The following is an 18,178-nucleotide window of genomic DNA, read 5'->3' as shown; positions in this document are numbered from 1 at the left end:
GAGTTTTGTTTGATACTACGTTGTTTTCTACATGCTAATACATTCCAAATATATGCTATCAATTATACACCTTGCTTTTAAAATAAGGAACACCTAGGAAGTGTTTTTTAATGAAACAAAAATTATGGCGTTAATTTCAGAGAACTCAGATTTGAATTTAGAACTATTAGGAATGCCAAGAAAAGGAGATGCCCTGATTTAAGAAGTGAACATGCTGTCAGGCAGACTCTGATATCCCTCAGACAGAACAATCTTGTGTCGACCTCTGCAGGATATCCCTAGCAGCGAGCTTATCTTTGGAAGAAAATACGTTTTCAGTATTTTTATCCCAATATTTATCTTTTGTAAAATAAGAGTGTGGTTTAAATTTGTTTTTTACTTTGTTTTTTCAAGAATTCTTTCTTCAGAGTATGTTAGGAAATCCAGCTTTGTTTCTGCAGTGAGCACAGACGGGCACAGACCAAATACTCTGTTAGCATGCACAGTCGTAATGTAACTGCTGTGGACTTTTCCCTTATTCTCACTAGTCTAATATTGCTATGAGTTGTCCATAAAATAAGTGGTTTTAATTTTATACTTTGTATCTTTTTTCTAACTGTCTAGATTTTCTGTGTAGAGAACTTTGTGCCCATCTCATAGCTCACCTAAGACCCATAAAATATTTTCCCAAGTGGAACATGCTTTAGGCTTTTCTAAAGCTTTGCACTTGTTTTCTCTTATTTATCATAAAACTCTTTTAACTCAAAAACCGTGCTCTGTTTCCTAAATTATGATGTGTCCTTAGATGCCTTACCTTAATGTTGCATTTAGTGTTTACATGGATACCTTCCCTGCTCTGGTATGCCAACACCACCATCACTACATCCTTTCCATCTAGTGCTTGCTGTGCTTCAATGTGTTTAAGTGCATTTTTGTCATCTAAGGCTGTAGAACAGCCTACCGCAAAACTTAGTGGCTTAAAACAACAACTAGTTTATTCACAATTCAGTGGGATGGGATCTGGGGCTCAGCTGGTCAGTTTCTCTGGTCTATGTGGCATCATCTGGGATCATTACTTGGCTGCATTTAGCTGGGCTTTGGATGGCATGTCCAAGAAGGCTTTCCTCTGTTATTAGGCACCCCAGTGCTCCTCTGATGTGGCCACGTGTTCTCTGTGTAGGGCTTCCTTGTAGCATTGTGGTCCCAGGGTAAGTGGGATTTGTTGTTGTTGTTGTTGTTGTTGTTGTTACTCATAAGAGGGGATGTTCCAAGAGGTGCAAAAGCAGAAGCTGCTAATTTTTTTTAAGGTCCTGCCTTAAATCACACAGTGTCACTTCTGTCACATTCTGTTGGTCCTAGATAGTCACAAGGCCAGTTCAGATTCATGGGAAGAGGAAAAAGATAATGAGTGGCAAAGAGTCTAGCCATTTTTCATTTACCTCAAGGTAATGCTTTTTCCTTTGAGTGTAAATGGGCTCAATCAGGGGCAGAGCTCCAAAGAAAACAAGAATGGTAGCTACCCTATTTTCCTAATTCCAAGATACACCTTTTTACATTTAAATGTTTTGGAAATCTGCATGTTTAATATAACAATGTAAAGTTTTTTTTTTCTTAAAAAACTGTTATAAAGTTATTGTTACACTTTTATTGATGATATCTGAGAATTGAGAAATGATTTTTTTTTTTCTTACAGGTCTCAGATTGGGGGGATGTAAGGGGAGTGATTAGTGTTGGCAATAGTGTTATGAAAAATTTACATGTAGTCTATGGATGATAGCTATATGTTAGATTAAATTAGAAATAACAGGCCAGAAGGCAGAGCCTGAAGTAATAAGATTTTTAAGTGGCTAGCTTAGAGCCTTAAAGAATAGCAGAGCTTTTTTTGTTTCACTTATTATAGAATTGAATTCAAGAGTAAGGTGTAGTTAGCTCAGAAATTCTGCTTATAGGAATTTTAAGGAAATAGAAAAGCACACAGTTATATGTAGATGTTCATCACAGAATTATTACTAAAATGTAATGAAGTCTAACCTAAGAGTAAAAAAGAACTGATAGAACAAATTATTATTAATCCGTGTAATAAAATACTATCAACTGTTAAAAATGATAAGTAGAAAAAGTTTGACATGGAAAGATTACATGATACATTTATTAGTAAAGAAAGAAATTACAAAACAGCATACATATTCTAACCCAGTGTATGTGTTTTTAAGTGTGCATGTGTATGTGGGCAAATATATTTGGAAGGATATACTCCAAAATGTTAATAGTTATCTGTGTGTTATGGGGTTACAGACGATTTTTACTTTTTTATTTATACTCTTCCTATTAAAAAAAAGAGCAAAGTTATTTTTATACAGTTCACAGAAAAGAAAGCCATTGTCCTTAAAAAGAATAAAAGGCACACATGAGATTAAATTTTGTGTTTACTGTAGTACATTAGTCTTCAGATGAGATTCCTTTGGGGATAATTTCTCCACATTTTTTAGTGGAAAGGGAGGAGGAGTGGAGTGGAAAGAGAGCGCCTATACCTTATGCTCACATATTTAGGGGGAAGAGGCAGGAACAGCTAATGTCTGGCCGTATGATGTTGCCGCGTTATTCTTGTGTATACTATTATGCTAACACTTTGGATTTCTGAATTCTTTGGTAGGGTCATCTTCTAGGACCATCAATTCTAGTCTGTCTGAGGTTTTAAAATCTGGCCCCATGGTATTTTATAGTTGGAAAACTTGAATCTACTTCTGAAGTATATTGTTTGAAACTATGAAAGTGGATCTTTTATATTTGAAAGTTATTTTGAATTGTTAATTCTTTTACTGTAAACTAGAGTTTAAAAAGGCCCACTTTATGTTCCTCAGTTTGGGATTAAAAGGTGTGAAGCAATCATTACATGTGTTAATATGACACCTTATGTTTGTAGAGGAAGGCTTTTTCCCCCCTTTCTGAGAATCATATTATTAATGCTCTTTTTTGTTATCCTGTGTATTTTATAGAAATGTATTTTCCTTTTTTCATTTTTAAATGAATTATTATTTATAATTAAATATTTTGATTTGCCTAAATATGCTAGCCAATGTGTAAAATAGTCTATTTAAAATAGATGACTACTGGGGCGCCTGGGTGGCGCAGTCGGTTAAGCGTCCGACTTCAGCCAGGTCACGATCTCGCGCGGTCCGTGAGTTCGAGCCCCGCATCAGGCTCTGGGCTGATGGCTCGGAGCCTGGAGCCTGTTTCCGGTTCTGTGTCTCCCTCTCTCTCTGCCCCTCCCCCATTCATGCTCTGTCTCTCTCTGTCCCAAAAATAAATAAAAAACGTTGAAAAAAAAAATTAAAAAAAATAAATAAATAAAATAGATGACTACTTTAAACATTATACTTATTTTATAGAAATTTATTTTTGTTCTAAACTACTTGCATTAACCTTAATTTAAGTAATCTCTTGCAAACCCAAAACTGTATATACCAGAAACAAATTATAATTGTATTGCTCCACCAAACAAACAGATAAACCTTGTGGCTATCCTGTCTTCAGTACTATTCAGTAATTGAATAATTATTGTTTAAAAATGGGTAACATAGAAGTAACAAAAGGTTGGAGTTGATATTGTTGTAAAAGAGAAGGAAAGAAATAAATGATTGTATACATAACCGGTTGTACAGTTCATATTTCTGTAAAGCCTGTTATGGGGATGGTGAGACTTACCCCAGTTAAATGACTGCTGCACTTGATTTTGAGGGGAAGCAAGAGATTTGCATAATCAGATTTGCATGTTAAAATACTATTCTGGATTGAAGGAAGATAAGATTAGAAAAAGTTAAACCTCTCATGAAGCTATTGCCATAATCTTGGTATAAGATTTTGATTGCTGCCGACAGGAATAAAGAGAAAGGAGGATGGCTCAAGAGATATTCACAAGGTAGAATTGATGGAAGTTTGGTGATTTTGTGAGGTGAAGAAGAGGGAAGAGATGAGGAAGATGCTCAGAACTCTAGTTTCAGCAGCAGGTAGATGATGGTGCCATTCACTGAGTTTGGCATTATAGGAGGAGAGAAAGAACTTCTTACACTAAAGTATCTGATGCAGCCTACTACACCCCTGTGGAAAGAAAAAGAAAAGCAGTGTCCTTCAACAGCTTGAGAGGGAGGGCAGAGCTCCTTGGAGAATGTCTCCTTTGAAAACTTTTTGTCTTGATAATTACTGAGTTATGTACTGGATGCAAAAGCAGGAAGAAAAATTTGTGACCCTAACTTACTTCTACATTGGTAATTGAAAAGTTTTCCCCCCTTGCTTTTCTTTACCTGCCTCTGCTGGCTGATCTGTTTACATAAGCTTGTCAGTTCCCAACACGTTAATAAATGGGGCTTTTGGACATCTGGTGTACAGATACAGTAACACAAAGATCAGGATGCCTGGTTGCCTGTGCCCCCTAGTTAGGGATTTTCCAATTTTAGACAATTCACACTTATTGCTACACAGTTCCCTTTCTGTTTCTTCAGGAAACCCAGAAATGCTAGATTCAACTGTGCTAATGACACATTTTTAAGGATCATATTTTATTATTTTCAAATGAAAATTGCTCAAGTATACTGACTTCACACCTTGTTGACCATTGATTTACAGCCTTAAAAAGGCAAAAGCAAATATCCACAAGAATGACTGTTGATTCTTAAATATACCCTAGTTTTTCCAAAACAAACACATAAGGTGCTTTATATGTCTGACATATCCATTACAGTGGATTTCAGACATAACAAAACAGTAATACTAGCTTAGAGAAAATAATATTTTGTGGGATATGTTTACATTTAATCATAGAAAATATGGCTAATTATAATTGTTTTGTTTTTCTTTAAAGATAAACAATGTTTGTTTGTTTTAATTTCAGATAGAAAATGCTGCTGAAGAACCTAGAGTTTTATGTATAATACAAGATACTACTAATTCAAAGACAGTGAATGAACGGATCACTTTAAATTTGCCAGCTTCTACTCCACTCAGGAAGCTCTTTGAAGATGTGGCCAACAAAGTAGGCTACATAAATGGAACCTTTGATTTAGTGTGGGGAAATGGAATCAATACTGCTGATATGGTAAAACCCTAGACTTAAAGCATGTTCTCTTAAGCTGCTAATAATACTGTAATTATTATTATTGTTATTGTTATTAATGAGTATATTAAATCCTCAACCTTTTTTAATATCATAAGCAAAACTATAATAAGTAATTTAAGAGCCCATGTGCAGCTCAATGATTGGATCCCTCTTCGTCCTTTTGCCTTCATTCTGGATTTAACATTTGCTTGTCCTAAAGTTTGCAGAATGACATCAGTTTTTTAATTCATTCATGTAAAAGGACTATCATATTGTGTCAACTATAAAAAAGTTTCCAACATTTACTGCATGGAATATTATTCATTTTTTTAAGTGAAAAAAGCAGGATATGGGATCATGTGTATTTTATCTAATTTTTGGAAAAGAAGAGAAAAATGTATATATAAAGGAAAAGGAAAGGAAGGATATACACCCATGTTAACAGAGATTATGTACCATATACAGTGGTAGGCACCTGATAGAAGCTTGGTGTTACCGTGACTTTTGCTTTAGAGATCTCACAGTGCTGTTGTAGAAATAGATGTATTGGCAAATAATTACACTAACGTGTTTGAAGTAATCTATTGTAAGTTTGTTCTGAGTGCAAAGAGGAGGCATTGATCACTTTTGCATGTGAGAGACCATTTTAGTTGGATCTTATCTGCACTATCAGAATAATATTGGAAATGGTATAACTGCTCACCAATTAAAACTCAGGTTCCCTAAGCTAAGCAAGCTTGTAAACAAGCTATAGTGGGTCCTTTAAGACTTTGTAAACTAATTTGTTTTCTTAACACAAATTTCCATGCTTTTCCATCTCCATGTTTTTGCTTCCATCACCTCTTTCTGTCTGTGTGATTGCTATTCTTAAGTTCTCTAGGGAAATACCTCTGATGGGAAATGAAATTGAATGTGTTGTCTCTGTCATATTTAGAGAGCAGAGTTTTAATTGGGTCCATAGGTGAATCAAAGATGTTTGATGTTGCTTGATTTGCCCTTAAAATCCATGGTATTTTGCTTTCTATTCCATAATCTATTTGCATTTTTAAAATATAGAGCTAATGTTTTAAAGTAACCAACTTTTCCCTCTGAAATTGATCAGTAAAATTGGTAGTCCAACAAGATATACAAAGAGAAGTAATATTTAATCTGAAACTCTGAATGCTCTGTTATATCACCACGTAACTTCTAACGTTGCCTCTTTTTAAAGGATAGTTCTATACCATCATGTGTGTCTCCCCAAGTCTTATGTACCTTTCACTTTTAAGAAACCTTACATGATGTTTCCTCATGCCACCTTATAAGTAATCTTTCTCTTTATACCCTGATTATACTTCCTCTTCTGCTATACCACTTATCAGAGCCTTCTTTTTATTGTTATTCATTTGTATCTTTCCATGTGGTAGAATGTGTATGTTTTAGTGGCTGGGACCTCATAGTAATAATTTTGCATCTTCCATAGTCTCCCTAGGCACTCTAAAAATGTGTGTTAAATTAGCACCTACATGGGGCGCCTAGGTGGCTCAGTCGGTTAAGCGTCCGACTTCGGCTCAGGTCATGATCTCACGGTTTGTGGGTTCGAGCCCCGCATCGGGCTCTGTCCTGACAGCTCAGAGCCTGGAGCCTGCCACCTCTCTCTCTGTCTCAAAAATAAATAAACATTAAAAAAAAAAAATTAAATTAGCACCTACACTATGTTTAAATAGCTCTATGTCAGGATTACCTTCTTCTCTTTGTGTGGCTATGACTGACTTCAAGTACTTGACTTCTGTATTTTTGTTTGCTTACTGTACATTTCTGAAAGCATACTCTTTGCACCTGCTTATGTATACTTATGTGAAAACCTAACTCACATAGCTACTCACCACCTCATACACACAGATTTGTTGAGGTAAAACCTCCTGTGTATTCCAGCTATATTACTTGATCTCTTATCAGAGAACGTAGAGGACCCAAACATACCTTTCCTCCTTCCATGTGGCTTCTCTTAGCTTCCGATTTTCTATGTCCCATATTGCTCATGGATTTCTAGATGTGAGCCTGTTAAGAGAGACCATATAAGTTTGTTATTTTATGTACTTAACACTTATTTTGAACTTACTATGTGCTTAGTATCATTCTGTTATGAGGCTCTATACAGAAAATCTCATTTAGTCCTTACAACCACTCTGTGAGGTAGGTGCTATTACAGCCTCATGTTATAGGTAAAGAAGCGGAGTCATGGGGAAATGGAGGTAACTTGCTCAGAGTCACACATATAGCAAGTGGCAGCATCTTTTATAGGTAGGTTTTGTATTTTTATCCTTAATACCTATACTTTTATATAATGTAAGTTCCTAAGAAAGGCATTTCCATAAAATAAGTTTTTCTAAGGAGGCATTCCTCATGTCATGGAAACATTAAAAACATCTTTTAATATAACAAAATAGCTTTAAAACAAAAAGAATGGGGTGTTCATTTCATCTCTTATTTTTCTCAACAATGGACTAGTGTGTGGGTGAGTCCCTACTGTAGACTTGGAGCACACAGAGCTCCATCTGTCGTCCACCAACCAGAGTGTATCAGAATGAAATTGCCCTATCAGATAAAAGAGTTAGGTAAAGATTACAGATCTTAGATGTTTAATTTTCAAAAGAGTAATCACTTCTGTCCTCCTGGAATCCTCTGGATCCTGGCAGTGAACTTGAAATAGGTTATCATTTACTAGGACAGGTTGTTCCTTAAGGAGTCTTTCTGAAAGTGCCCATGTTGGTATATTACATAATTATTTTGGTTAGGTTGCTTAGTGTGTTGCTTATCTGGGAATTCTCATATTCATATATCAAAACATGTTTTTACAGTTATTAGTTATATAAAATTATCTTTAGCGAGTCTTCATAAAAATGTGTTACATACTATATTGCAGACTTTTTAGAGAACATAGAAACACAGATGTTTATAATTATTTTTTTTGCACAATACTTAATATTACTTCTTAACCTTACCTTTTTTCTCTCCAGTTTTTTTAAATGTTGGGAAATGTGAACATCTGGGATACCTGTCAGTATATGTACTGTCACTGGGCTTAGCCATCCTAATATATGAGAAAATGAGTTAATTCCAAGTCTAGATTAACAGAATTTACCAGAATCTTCACTTTAAAAAATAGTGTTTGAGCACAAGGATTGTGGATGTGTTCATTTACATATTACTTGTTTTATTTTATTATAATTAATGTTCCTCATAATCTGAGATATTTTATTTTATGCCCATAGGCTCCACTGGACCATACCAGTGACAAGTCTCTTCTTGATGCTAATTTTGAGCCAGGAAAGAAGAACTTTCTGCATTTGACAGATAAAGATGGTGAACAGCCTCAAATACTGCTGGTAAACTATTTAGAAAGCCCCATATTCGTATTTTTTGTGGACTGTCACTGTTGAGAAGCAGGATTCCAAAGGAAGGAGAAGAGATATGATTTGTAATTTATATATAATAAATTATTTGTCTATTTTATGTTGGTTTGTTATAAGTGTATATGTTAATAGGGTAACAGTGGACGTCCAAAGCACTGTTGTGTGTGTATATAGTCCGTTGCTGCACTGGGAACAGAGGTTGCCATCTTCAAGGCTACCACCATGACAGGGTTGGGGTGGATCTAGGATAAAATAGAATACCACAGAGATCTTCTCCTCTGTTTCAGTGGCCTTTCCTTTGGTTAAGTATTTGCATAGTTGCTGTAAGTCCTTGGCAGTTATGCCTAGATTTTTCTGTATTTTGGGGTAGGGACAGACCCACAGAATTCTCTACTCTGACATTTTTGCTATCACTCTCCCCCCTTCTTTTTGGAATAGCTAGTTTGTAAGTTAGGTGCTTTATTTCTTTTCTTTTAGTATTTGCCTTTCCTGTCTGGTCCGGTGGTCTTAGAGGTCATCTAATCCAGTAACTCCCAATTTGAGGGGCATTCCTAAAAAAAATTGAGAAAACCTGGTCTGATTTACCTTGTTGTTTTACTGACTCAGGAAAGTAAGGCTCACAGAGTTTATGGACTTTTTTTAGAACACTTCTCTTCAATGAAACTTCACTCAAGAAAAGTTCTCTTTGATGCTTTTCATGTAGAAGTCTATTGTGAATTAGAATACCTGTCTGGACAGTAGACAGTAGTTAAACAGAGCATCCATACTGAAGCAATACTAGAATATGCTCTATCCCATCAGTTACTTTTATGATCTCTCGAGAAGATTTTGATTTGTCTGAATGACATTGAAATATAAATTAGCTATTAATTTAGGGAGCTCTAGATCCACAGTTTGGGAATTCATGTTTTAAAATGCATAGTAATTACTCTTCAGCTCCGTCTTAATTGCTTATGCTAAGTATATATCCCTGAATCCTTTTTCACATCTTTCTCATTAATAGGAAGTTTCTTACTGGAGACAGTAGGAAACGATCCATTTTATCCAACACTTTTTAAGTATGCCCTATCTGCCAGGTCTACTTGGCAAGGATGATGTAAAAATGAATGATACACTCTTGTCATCAAAAGAGTTCACAGTGGAACTTTATCCTTCTCTCATAAACAAAATTTGAAAAAGAATTAGGAAAGTTACAAAAGTAAGAACTTTGAAAGGAGACCAGAGCATCTCTCCAAAATGTTTTACACTGGGTGTCTTTTGAGCCTTCCTGTAGGAAATGGTGAGGGTGTAACATTCCTTTGAATGTCTTGGTGGTAACTGTAAGGCCTCGTGTTTTTTCATTGCCTCAGCAATTAGTGTGGTTTTTGTTTGTTTTTTTTTTCCCCCATTGTTTGAGCAACATGTGCCACTCAGTAAATATTGGTTGTGCTGCATTTCAGGAGGATTCCAGTGCCGGGGATGATAGTGTCCATGACCGATTTATAGGTCCACTTCCAAGAGAAGGTTCTGTGGGCCCTACCAGTGATTATGTCAGCCAAAACTACTCCTATTCATCTATCTTGAATAAATCAGAAACTGGTAAGATTTTTTAATTATGGTGAGGGTGGTTGTATTTTCATAAAATCATACTGTGTTAGACCCAGAGTAATCTTGGAGATCTCAAGCCTAATCCTCTCATTTTATGAATTAGAGAACTGAGACCCAAAGCAAGGTTACTAGGTAGCATAGATAAAATTAGAGCCATATGTGGTTTCCTTTTCTCTCAACTTCATGTTGGTTTTACTATATTGTTATTGCCACTCTTTAGTAATAAAGTAAAAAATATTGAATGTTGTATTTTGAAGGAAGACTTTTCTTTTTGATAGTTTTCTATTTTGAATTTTATCTTAAATTCTGAAGCTGACTTTCTTTGGAAAGGAATGTTTCCGTTATATCCTTTTGGATCAGAGTAGACTATGGGGGATACTTCTGTTTTGAAGCAGATGGGCTACGCTTATTTTATTAGACCTACTGTGTCACCTTTTAGTTTAATCAAATTGTATGTTTGAAATTAATCATGTAATTTTAAAATTCCTGTTAACTCTTTTCTGAACATTATAAAGATTTTTGAATTTTTTCAGTTTTCTCAGTATATATAAGATTGGTTAATTGCCTAAATATAATCTGGGTGCTTTTACATAACATTTTATCCTACAACAAACCTTTGCAATAGATAGTATTATTTATGTTAAAAGAAATGGAAACTGGGCTTCCAAGAAGTCTTTGATTGCACAGCTGGTAATGCTAGGTGTGACTTCAGAACTTTTACTCTTAAAACTTCAAAACAGGGGCGCCTGGGTGGCTCAGTTGGTTAAATGTCCGACTTCAGCTCAGGTCATGATCTCACAGTCTGTGAGTTTGAGTCCCACATCAGGCTCTGTGCTGACAGCTCAGAGCCTGGAGCCTGCTTCAGATTCTGTGTCTCCCTTTCTCTCTCTGCCCCTCCCCCTGCTCATGCTCTGTCTCTCTCTGTCTCAAAAATAAATAAAATTAAAAAAAAAAAAAAAAAAAAAAGAACTTCAAAACAGAGATGATTTTAAATATATGAAATACATAGTATAAGAATTAAATTATAGTATTACATTGCAAATTTTGTTCTAATGTGATCTGTAATCTTCTATTTTACTACATTTTGTAATTAAAATGTAGAATAATTTCCTTATAGCTGATCATTTGTACAGGCTTAATCATGTATTTTTTCTGGAAATACCAGTAAAAGATGGTTGTATTTGGTGTTTAGGATCATTTGTTTCCATAGAACTTTTTGCAATCATGTACCAGGAATAAAAGAATGCAAAATTATCTTCTGTTTCAGATAATTGGAGGTAATAAAGCTGTTTATCATTACACTGTCTAGAGTAGTGATTTTCAGATTTTGATTTCTTTAAAAATCATTTGGGGGTACTTGTTAAAAATGTAGGTTCCAAGGCATTACTCCCCAGAATACTGGTTGGATAAATTGCATTTTGTTTTAAATAAGCACCCTAGATTATTCTGAGATAGTTGGAATACTTTGAGAAAGTTCCAGATTTAACAAATTAGGATTCTTGGAATATTTGCTTTGTATTCTCACAACCAACTTAGTCCTTTAATAGGAGTATTTACAGAACTCCTGCCTTGTGCTATATATTCTACGGCTCTATGATGCCCATAAATTCCTACAGAGTAACTTATACGTTAAAAAAAAAGTTCTTTCTTTGATTGTGCAGGTGTAATACATGTTCATTGTCATACTTTAAAATGAAGAAAGTGAAAATCACAGTACTACTAGCAGAAACTACTTATAGTGATTTTGCTTATTTCTGTTGCAAATGGGGGTATCAGGTTACGAGCATTTTTTGATTTGTATGTATTTTTTCCTTAATACTATATGATAAGCATTTAAAAACAGTATTCCATTGTATAGTTTAGATATTTAAGCTGTCTAGTTATTACTGATGTTATGATGAACATTCTTGTACGTAAGTTTTTATTTTTATCTCTGATTATTCCCTTAGGGTAAATTCTCAGAAATTGAATTACTATGTTGAAATTTAATATAAAAAATTTTAGAGGCCTTTAATCTACACTGTCATGTAATGGTAGCCTTCATTTCCAATTATTGTCTCTCACACACCTCTACTCCCTTCCTTTTCCCTACCTTTACATTTTCCCTCTAGTGTTCTAGGGGTACTGCCTTTCTGAATTAAAATAGTCTATAAGCATCTAAAGGAGTTGTGGTTCAAAAATAATTTTGTTACTGAAATTTCATTTTCCTTAAATTATTGTAAATCTTGGTACCACGTACCAAATGTTTTTATTGGAAGATGCTGTCATGATTTTGACTCAGGACTCTAGGAACACATTTCTCCATAATGCAAGAGGTTTGGAGATTTGGTGTATTCTTTCCTGTCTCCCCTGCCTACCAACTTTCCCGTAGCCAGCCACTGTTTTTGACAGGAGGTGGTAGGGGTGGACAGGGATGGGGTATTGTGTGTATGAACATTAAGGGGCAAGGAGTGGATTGAAGGCTAATGAGGACTTGCAGATGATTAGAAACTTTGTAACTAGGGTGCTTCCATTATCTGAATCCATGATAACTGTCCTTGGCCGGTTTCTTTAAGAATTATTTTATCAGCTCCAGGAGTTGGCCTGTTACATCCTACTTCATTTGGCCTATTTGATGCCTACCTTGTTACCTGCCGGTTCTGTTCAGGATTTTTTTCTGCATGTGCCCCTCACAGAATGGCATGTTTTCATCTTTTCCCTTACTAGCTCACACTTACAGTATTGATTCACAGCTATTTCAGATATAGGACCCACGTGGTAACAGTTGTCATTTAAGTTTGTTGATTTAGACATGCTTAATGACAAGATTTCTGTTATTCAGTAGCACTTTTATTAGTATCACTGAAATCTTCATAGTTTTGGAAAATAGTGCCTTTATGTGAGACACTGCATTCTTTGCAAAATATGGTGCTAAATCAGGTACAAAGGACCATAGGTTTTTCTATATGATTTTTATTGCTAATGACAAAATAAAGAGTGATGGCAATAATTAAGTGCTGTTACTCCTTCCTTTAAACCCTCTTCTCCTACCACCCCTTTTTTAAGCCCAGGGAAGGGAAACAAGGTCACATATAAATGATACATGATTGGTCTATAGGTACACAAAGGACCGTAGTAGTAGTCATCTTCACTGTTGAGGGATTGGGGGAAGGAGATGGAAAAGAAGGGAAATTCCAGGCAGCCTCAGCCGGGAAAAGTAGAACAACCTGGTCTCATGGTCAAAGCACTGTTGTTTGCGGGGAAGAATCTGTTTATAATAACTGAGAATGAAATATGCTTCATTGTGAATAATCAGGCCACATATCCTATAGACTTGTGTTATTTCTAAGTCATATGCACTTTCCCCTTAAGTTCACCTGCTTCTGTGTTAAGTAGTAGGATAAAGAGATAAATCAGATTTGATCCCTCCCTTCACAGTCTGATGGGGAAGACATACAAGCAAATAGGTCATTACTGGACAGTGAGCTGAAGCCTCTGATACGGATTAAAGACAGGCTGCTATGAGAACAACTCAGGTGGGGGATGGTTAGGAATTGAAGCAGTTTATAATTCTATAACAATGTAGAATAGAATACATAAACACAGTATTTTTAAATATGAAAGGCATTAGAAATCAAAACTTGAACCGTAGTCCAGAGTAGCTACTCGATATCTTCTTAGAACCATGCAGATAATGTGGAGTCTATTCCTCTTTTCCACAATTGACCAAGGCTTAGCATGAATATTTGTTTGTCCTTTCATCATTTTTGGCAATATAGTTATCCACAAAGCCTACCATTTCTCAAGACATTTTGATAATTGGGAAGCTGAAAAAGTGTTTTAAAAGGCTTCAGTGAACACCTTCAGCATCTACTGAGAAAAGATTGAAGGTTTTTTGTTTTTTTGAAACACCCAAGTCATTTAGTATTAAGTGGGAGTGAATAAGCTTAATTATTAAGCAAAGTATTTACCACATTCTCCTCACATAATGAGGCAAACTAAAATGATGAGACTGATTTTTTTTGTGTATGTGTATCTCATAAACTGGGCCTGAAGTCTACTTCAAAAGAGACATTCCAAAAATGTTCCAACAGTGGTAGCCATGTCCAATCAGATTTATGAAGCTGAGTAATTCTAATCATTCACTTAAATTTTAAGTTCCTATATGCTTCTCCTTTTTTCCCTCCTCCCTTCCTCCCTCCCTCTCTCTATTCTTCCCTACTTTTGACTTCTCTTTTTACTTTATAGTTACTCTTGCAGAGTGTGCTGATGTATAGAATCTCATACTTCATGGACTTGTTAAAATAGAGGAAGTCACTCCAAGTTTTTATATAATGAATTTATCTCCTATGTTATTAATTCTTGGCATGAATTGGTTTATAGGGCCTGATAGCAAGAGATAGCTGGTTCAGTTCAGTTTTCCTATTTTGGGTGTGTGATCATTAAAGTAAATTTGGGGAACAAAGGTTATTTTTATGTCAGTTAAACATACCTATATTGAAGTATTCCTCTTTAAATTTTATTAAATGCTAGATAATACCCATGCATATCTCTGGACATTAAACAAGATATCCTCACTTGTTCTGCGAAGCAAGGATTTTACATAGAGCACATTTTAGAAAAAAAGTCTTTCTTAGGTGCTATTGAAAAATTAAAATAATTTCCAATTTAGTAACCGTAGTCTCTCAGTTTTCACTGTGCATTCAATTCTTATTAAGCTTTCTTTTTGTTATTTTTAATGTAAATGCTGATTTATGTGTATTTGTGTTTTCTTTTTAAAGGATATGTGGGATTAGTAAACCAAGCAATGACTTGCTACTTGAACAGCCTTTTGCAGACACTTTTTATGACTCCTGAATTTAGGAATGCATTATATAAGTGAGTATTCAAAAAGATTTTATAAATAAAATTGATTTAAGAATGAAAGTATAGGTTTTAACTAATAAAATCTAATTTACCTTCTTACACTTATTTGTAAAGTTTGGGGCATTTCTCACTTCATAAAGACACACCTTGATTAGTATTTAAGAAAAAGATCTTTTGAGAGACTGGCATATGAAAAATTTGTGCAGAGAGAGAACCAGAAATGTAGACTAGCAAAGGATAAAATTAATAAGATTTACATTGGGGATAAGCTTACTTTATTTAAGCTTCCCTCACTTATAGCTTTAACATCTTTATTTTTTTTTAAGTTTATTTATTTATTGATTTTGAGAGAGAGTGAGACCAAGCAGGGGAGGGGCAGAGAGAGAAGGAGAGAAAGAATCCCAAGCAGCTGTCAGTGTAGAGCCTGACTTGGGGCTCAATCCCACAAACTGTTGAGATCATGTCCTGAGTCGAAATCAAGAGTTGGACGCTTAACAGACTGAGTCACCCAGGTTCCCCTAGCTTTAACATCTTTATAAAGAATTGTTGTCTGCTTTTTGAGATAATCCGAATATGTAAACCATATTCTCCTTTCTTTTCACTTCTCAGTTTAAGAAACAAAGATATCTTTTTAAACTTACAAACTTTGTTTCTAATTAAAATATAATGTTGGGTGTGTGTGTGTGTGTGTGTGTGTGTGTGTGTGTGTCTGTGTGTGTGTGTGTGACTGTGTGTGTCTGTGTGTGTATGTTTATAAAAGACTGTATATACACTAGGTATTTTAAAATGCTCTCTGAAAGAAATTCCATATTTAAATAAACTCTAAAAGTCAGACAGTTATTTTTGTGAGTATCTAATAATACATTTACTATGCCCTTGTTTTGTATATTTTCTTTAAGGTATACATAACTTATTTTTTAAGACATTTCAAAGTACAAATTAACTGATTTTTCCTTTTTTTGTGCTACTCTTATACAGTATCCTTGAAATTATTGCAGATATGTATTTAAAGTATTCTTAGAACTTTTAACATTGATTGTGTTGCTCAGACAGCACTATATTTACATTCATATGTAAGCTCATCATCTAAGTCTACGTGTGGAAATGAACATTGTAATGAATCCCTCTGTACCCATCACCCAGCTTTGGATTTTATCAACTCATGACCAGTCTTTTTTATGGAAAACTCTCCATTCTGATTATTTGGAAGCACACCCCCATCACATCATCTGTAAATTATCTCTCGGGTCAGTGCAGAGGTTTTCCTGATTGCCTCATAATTTTTTTTAAACAATCTGTTCAAATCGGGATCCAGACAAGAGCCGTACAGTAAAACTGTTATGAGTCTTAATCTATTTTAATCCCCTTCCGTATTTTTTTCTCCTTACAGTTAATTTTTGAAAAGATATATATTGAAAACTGATGTCATTTTTCCTGTACTTTTCCACAGTTTGGATTTTGCTAGTTGAACGCCATAGTGTCATTTAATATTGTTCTGTTCCCTGTATGAATTAATAATAAGGACAAGAGTCTTGATCAGATTCAAGTTCTGTGGTTACTTTTAGATGAGCTTTGCCTTTCATTTGTGTTGCCTTCTTAGGCCTTTTTTTTGTTCAAGTCTAAATTTCTTCTGAATTTATGAATTAGAGAAAGGCTACTATTTTGTTGGATAATAATAGCTTCAGTTAATATTCAAAGGTCTTGCATTATATGATGTTAACATTAATGATGTTTTAAGAATATAAAAATATTTTATAACTAATTTTCAAATATTTTATTTCAATAGATGGGAATTTGAAGAATCTGAAGAAGATCCAGTGACAAGTATCCCATATCAACTTCAGAGGCTTTTTGTTTTGTTACAAACCAGCAAAAAGAGAGCAATTGAAACCACAGACGTTACAAGGAGCTTTGGATGGGATAGTAGTGAGGGTACTAATTCTCTTGTAATGATAAGTGTTTCTAGTATTCAAAGGAATTCTGGGAGACAGTATTATAAATAATATGTATTAACAGTTAATTAACTTTACCATAAACCTTTTCATTGCTTTTTGCTGGGACTTAGAAATAACTTGTTTTTAAAATTTAAGTTCTCAGGGTAAGTTTTTGAACAATTAAAATTTTCTTGTAAAGTAAGTTTGGTTAAATTTTACTTTTATGTACTTAAATGAAAACTTTTAAAGTTTATTGTCCTAGATTTTTCTTAATATATTTCTTAACTCTACAGTAAAACATAACAAAAATAGCAAATATCATAGCACCATAAAGCGTGTGTTACTTATAAAATACTAAGATCTCTTGATTCTTTTCCTTGTGATTACTTTTTCATCACTATAATGTATAGTTTGTGTTCTTTGTTTAATTTAGAATTATTTTGTGTAGACTTTTCCATGTTCTTGACAGTTTGCTTTTAAACAGCAAATTGATGTTTTGTTATGCTAAATGCGTTGCTGTTTTTAATTAAATTTTATCTTAAAATAGCTTGGCAGCAGCATGACGTACAAGAACTGTGCAGAGTCATGTTTGATGCTTTGGAACAGAAATGGAAACAAACAGAGCAGGTAATTCATCTTGGGTTGAGGGGAATGTCTTATCATAAATCATTCATAAGTGACTTTTATTCTATTGAAATGTTTTAAAACTTTGGGAATAGTCCAGTTGTTAAAGTACTGAATGGGGAATTGAAAGTACTAGGTTCTCACTTGGACATTAACTGAGTCATACAGATCCTCATTAAACCACCTTAGACCTCAGTTTCCTCCTCTTTAAAATAAGGAAGTTGGGTTTTGTGATCTAGATGATCTCTTTTTAACTAAAAACTGTGTAATTCGTGTGTGTGTGTGTGTGTGTGTGTGTGTGTGTGTGTGTGTGTGTGTGTTGGGGATGATTTTTGAACAGTATTTTCAGATATTTACTAAGTAAACTATATATCTATAGCAGATTAAGTATATTGATTATTACCTTCATTTGACCAAAGAGTTATGCTTTGACATTTAGGATTCCTGTTAATCTATGACTCTATTTTTCTTCCAATGGAAAAAGAACATGTTAGAGGTGGGGAGAGCATTAGATATATCACTGTGACATGAAGAGTTAGGTTGAACTGGGTGGGTGGGGCTCAAAACTCAGTAAGGAAGAGGGTTTATACTGGCTCTAATGACTGGGGATGACAGGGATTAAAAAAGGGATACTAATCTGGAAGATAGCCTGGAGGGTCTGCCCTCTGATTAGAATTATTATGATGGTTTGGGCCAGAGTTTTTCAAACTGGAAGTTGTGAT

At 34.7% G+C, this 18,178-nt stretch overlaps 1 protein-coding gene across 2 annotated transcripts in view; it reads left to right on the top strand.

The window, feature by feature from the left end:
• The window catches only part of USP47 (ubiquitin specific peptidase 47), a 105,933-nt gene that overhangs the window by 35,101 nt on the left and 52,654 nt on the right, over positions 1-18,178 (top strand). For both annotated transcript variants that reach the window (XM_019456327.2, XM_019456328.2), the window contains 6 exons: positions 4,868-5,071; positions 8,326-8,439; positions 9,906-10,044; positions 14,814-14,910; positions 16,685-16,830; positions 17,380-17,459. In XM_019456327.2, coding sequence (XP_019311872.1) covers positions 4,868-5,071; positions 8,326-8,439; positions 9,906-10,044; positions 14,814-14,910; positions 16,685-16,830; positions 17,380-17,459 — 780 coding nt within the window. The remainder of the gene's footprint in view (positions 1-4,867; positions 5,072-8,325; positions 8,440-9,905; positions 10,045-14,813; positions 14,911-16,684; positions 16,831-17,379; positions 17,460-18,178) is intronic.

This window comes from Panthera pardus, unplaced genomic scaffold (assembly GCF_024362965.1).
Source record: "Panthera pardus isolate Hobbes unplaced genomic scaffold, ASM2436296v1 HiC_scaffold_12, whole genome shotgun sequence".
NCBI classification, from domain to species: Eukaryota; Metazoa; Chordata; class Mammalia; order Carnivora; family Felidae; genus Panthera; species Panthera pardus.
This window is presented reverse-complemented; position numbering and strand designations above follow the sequence as displayed.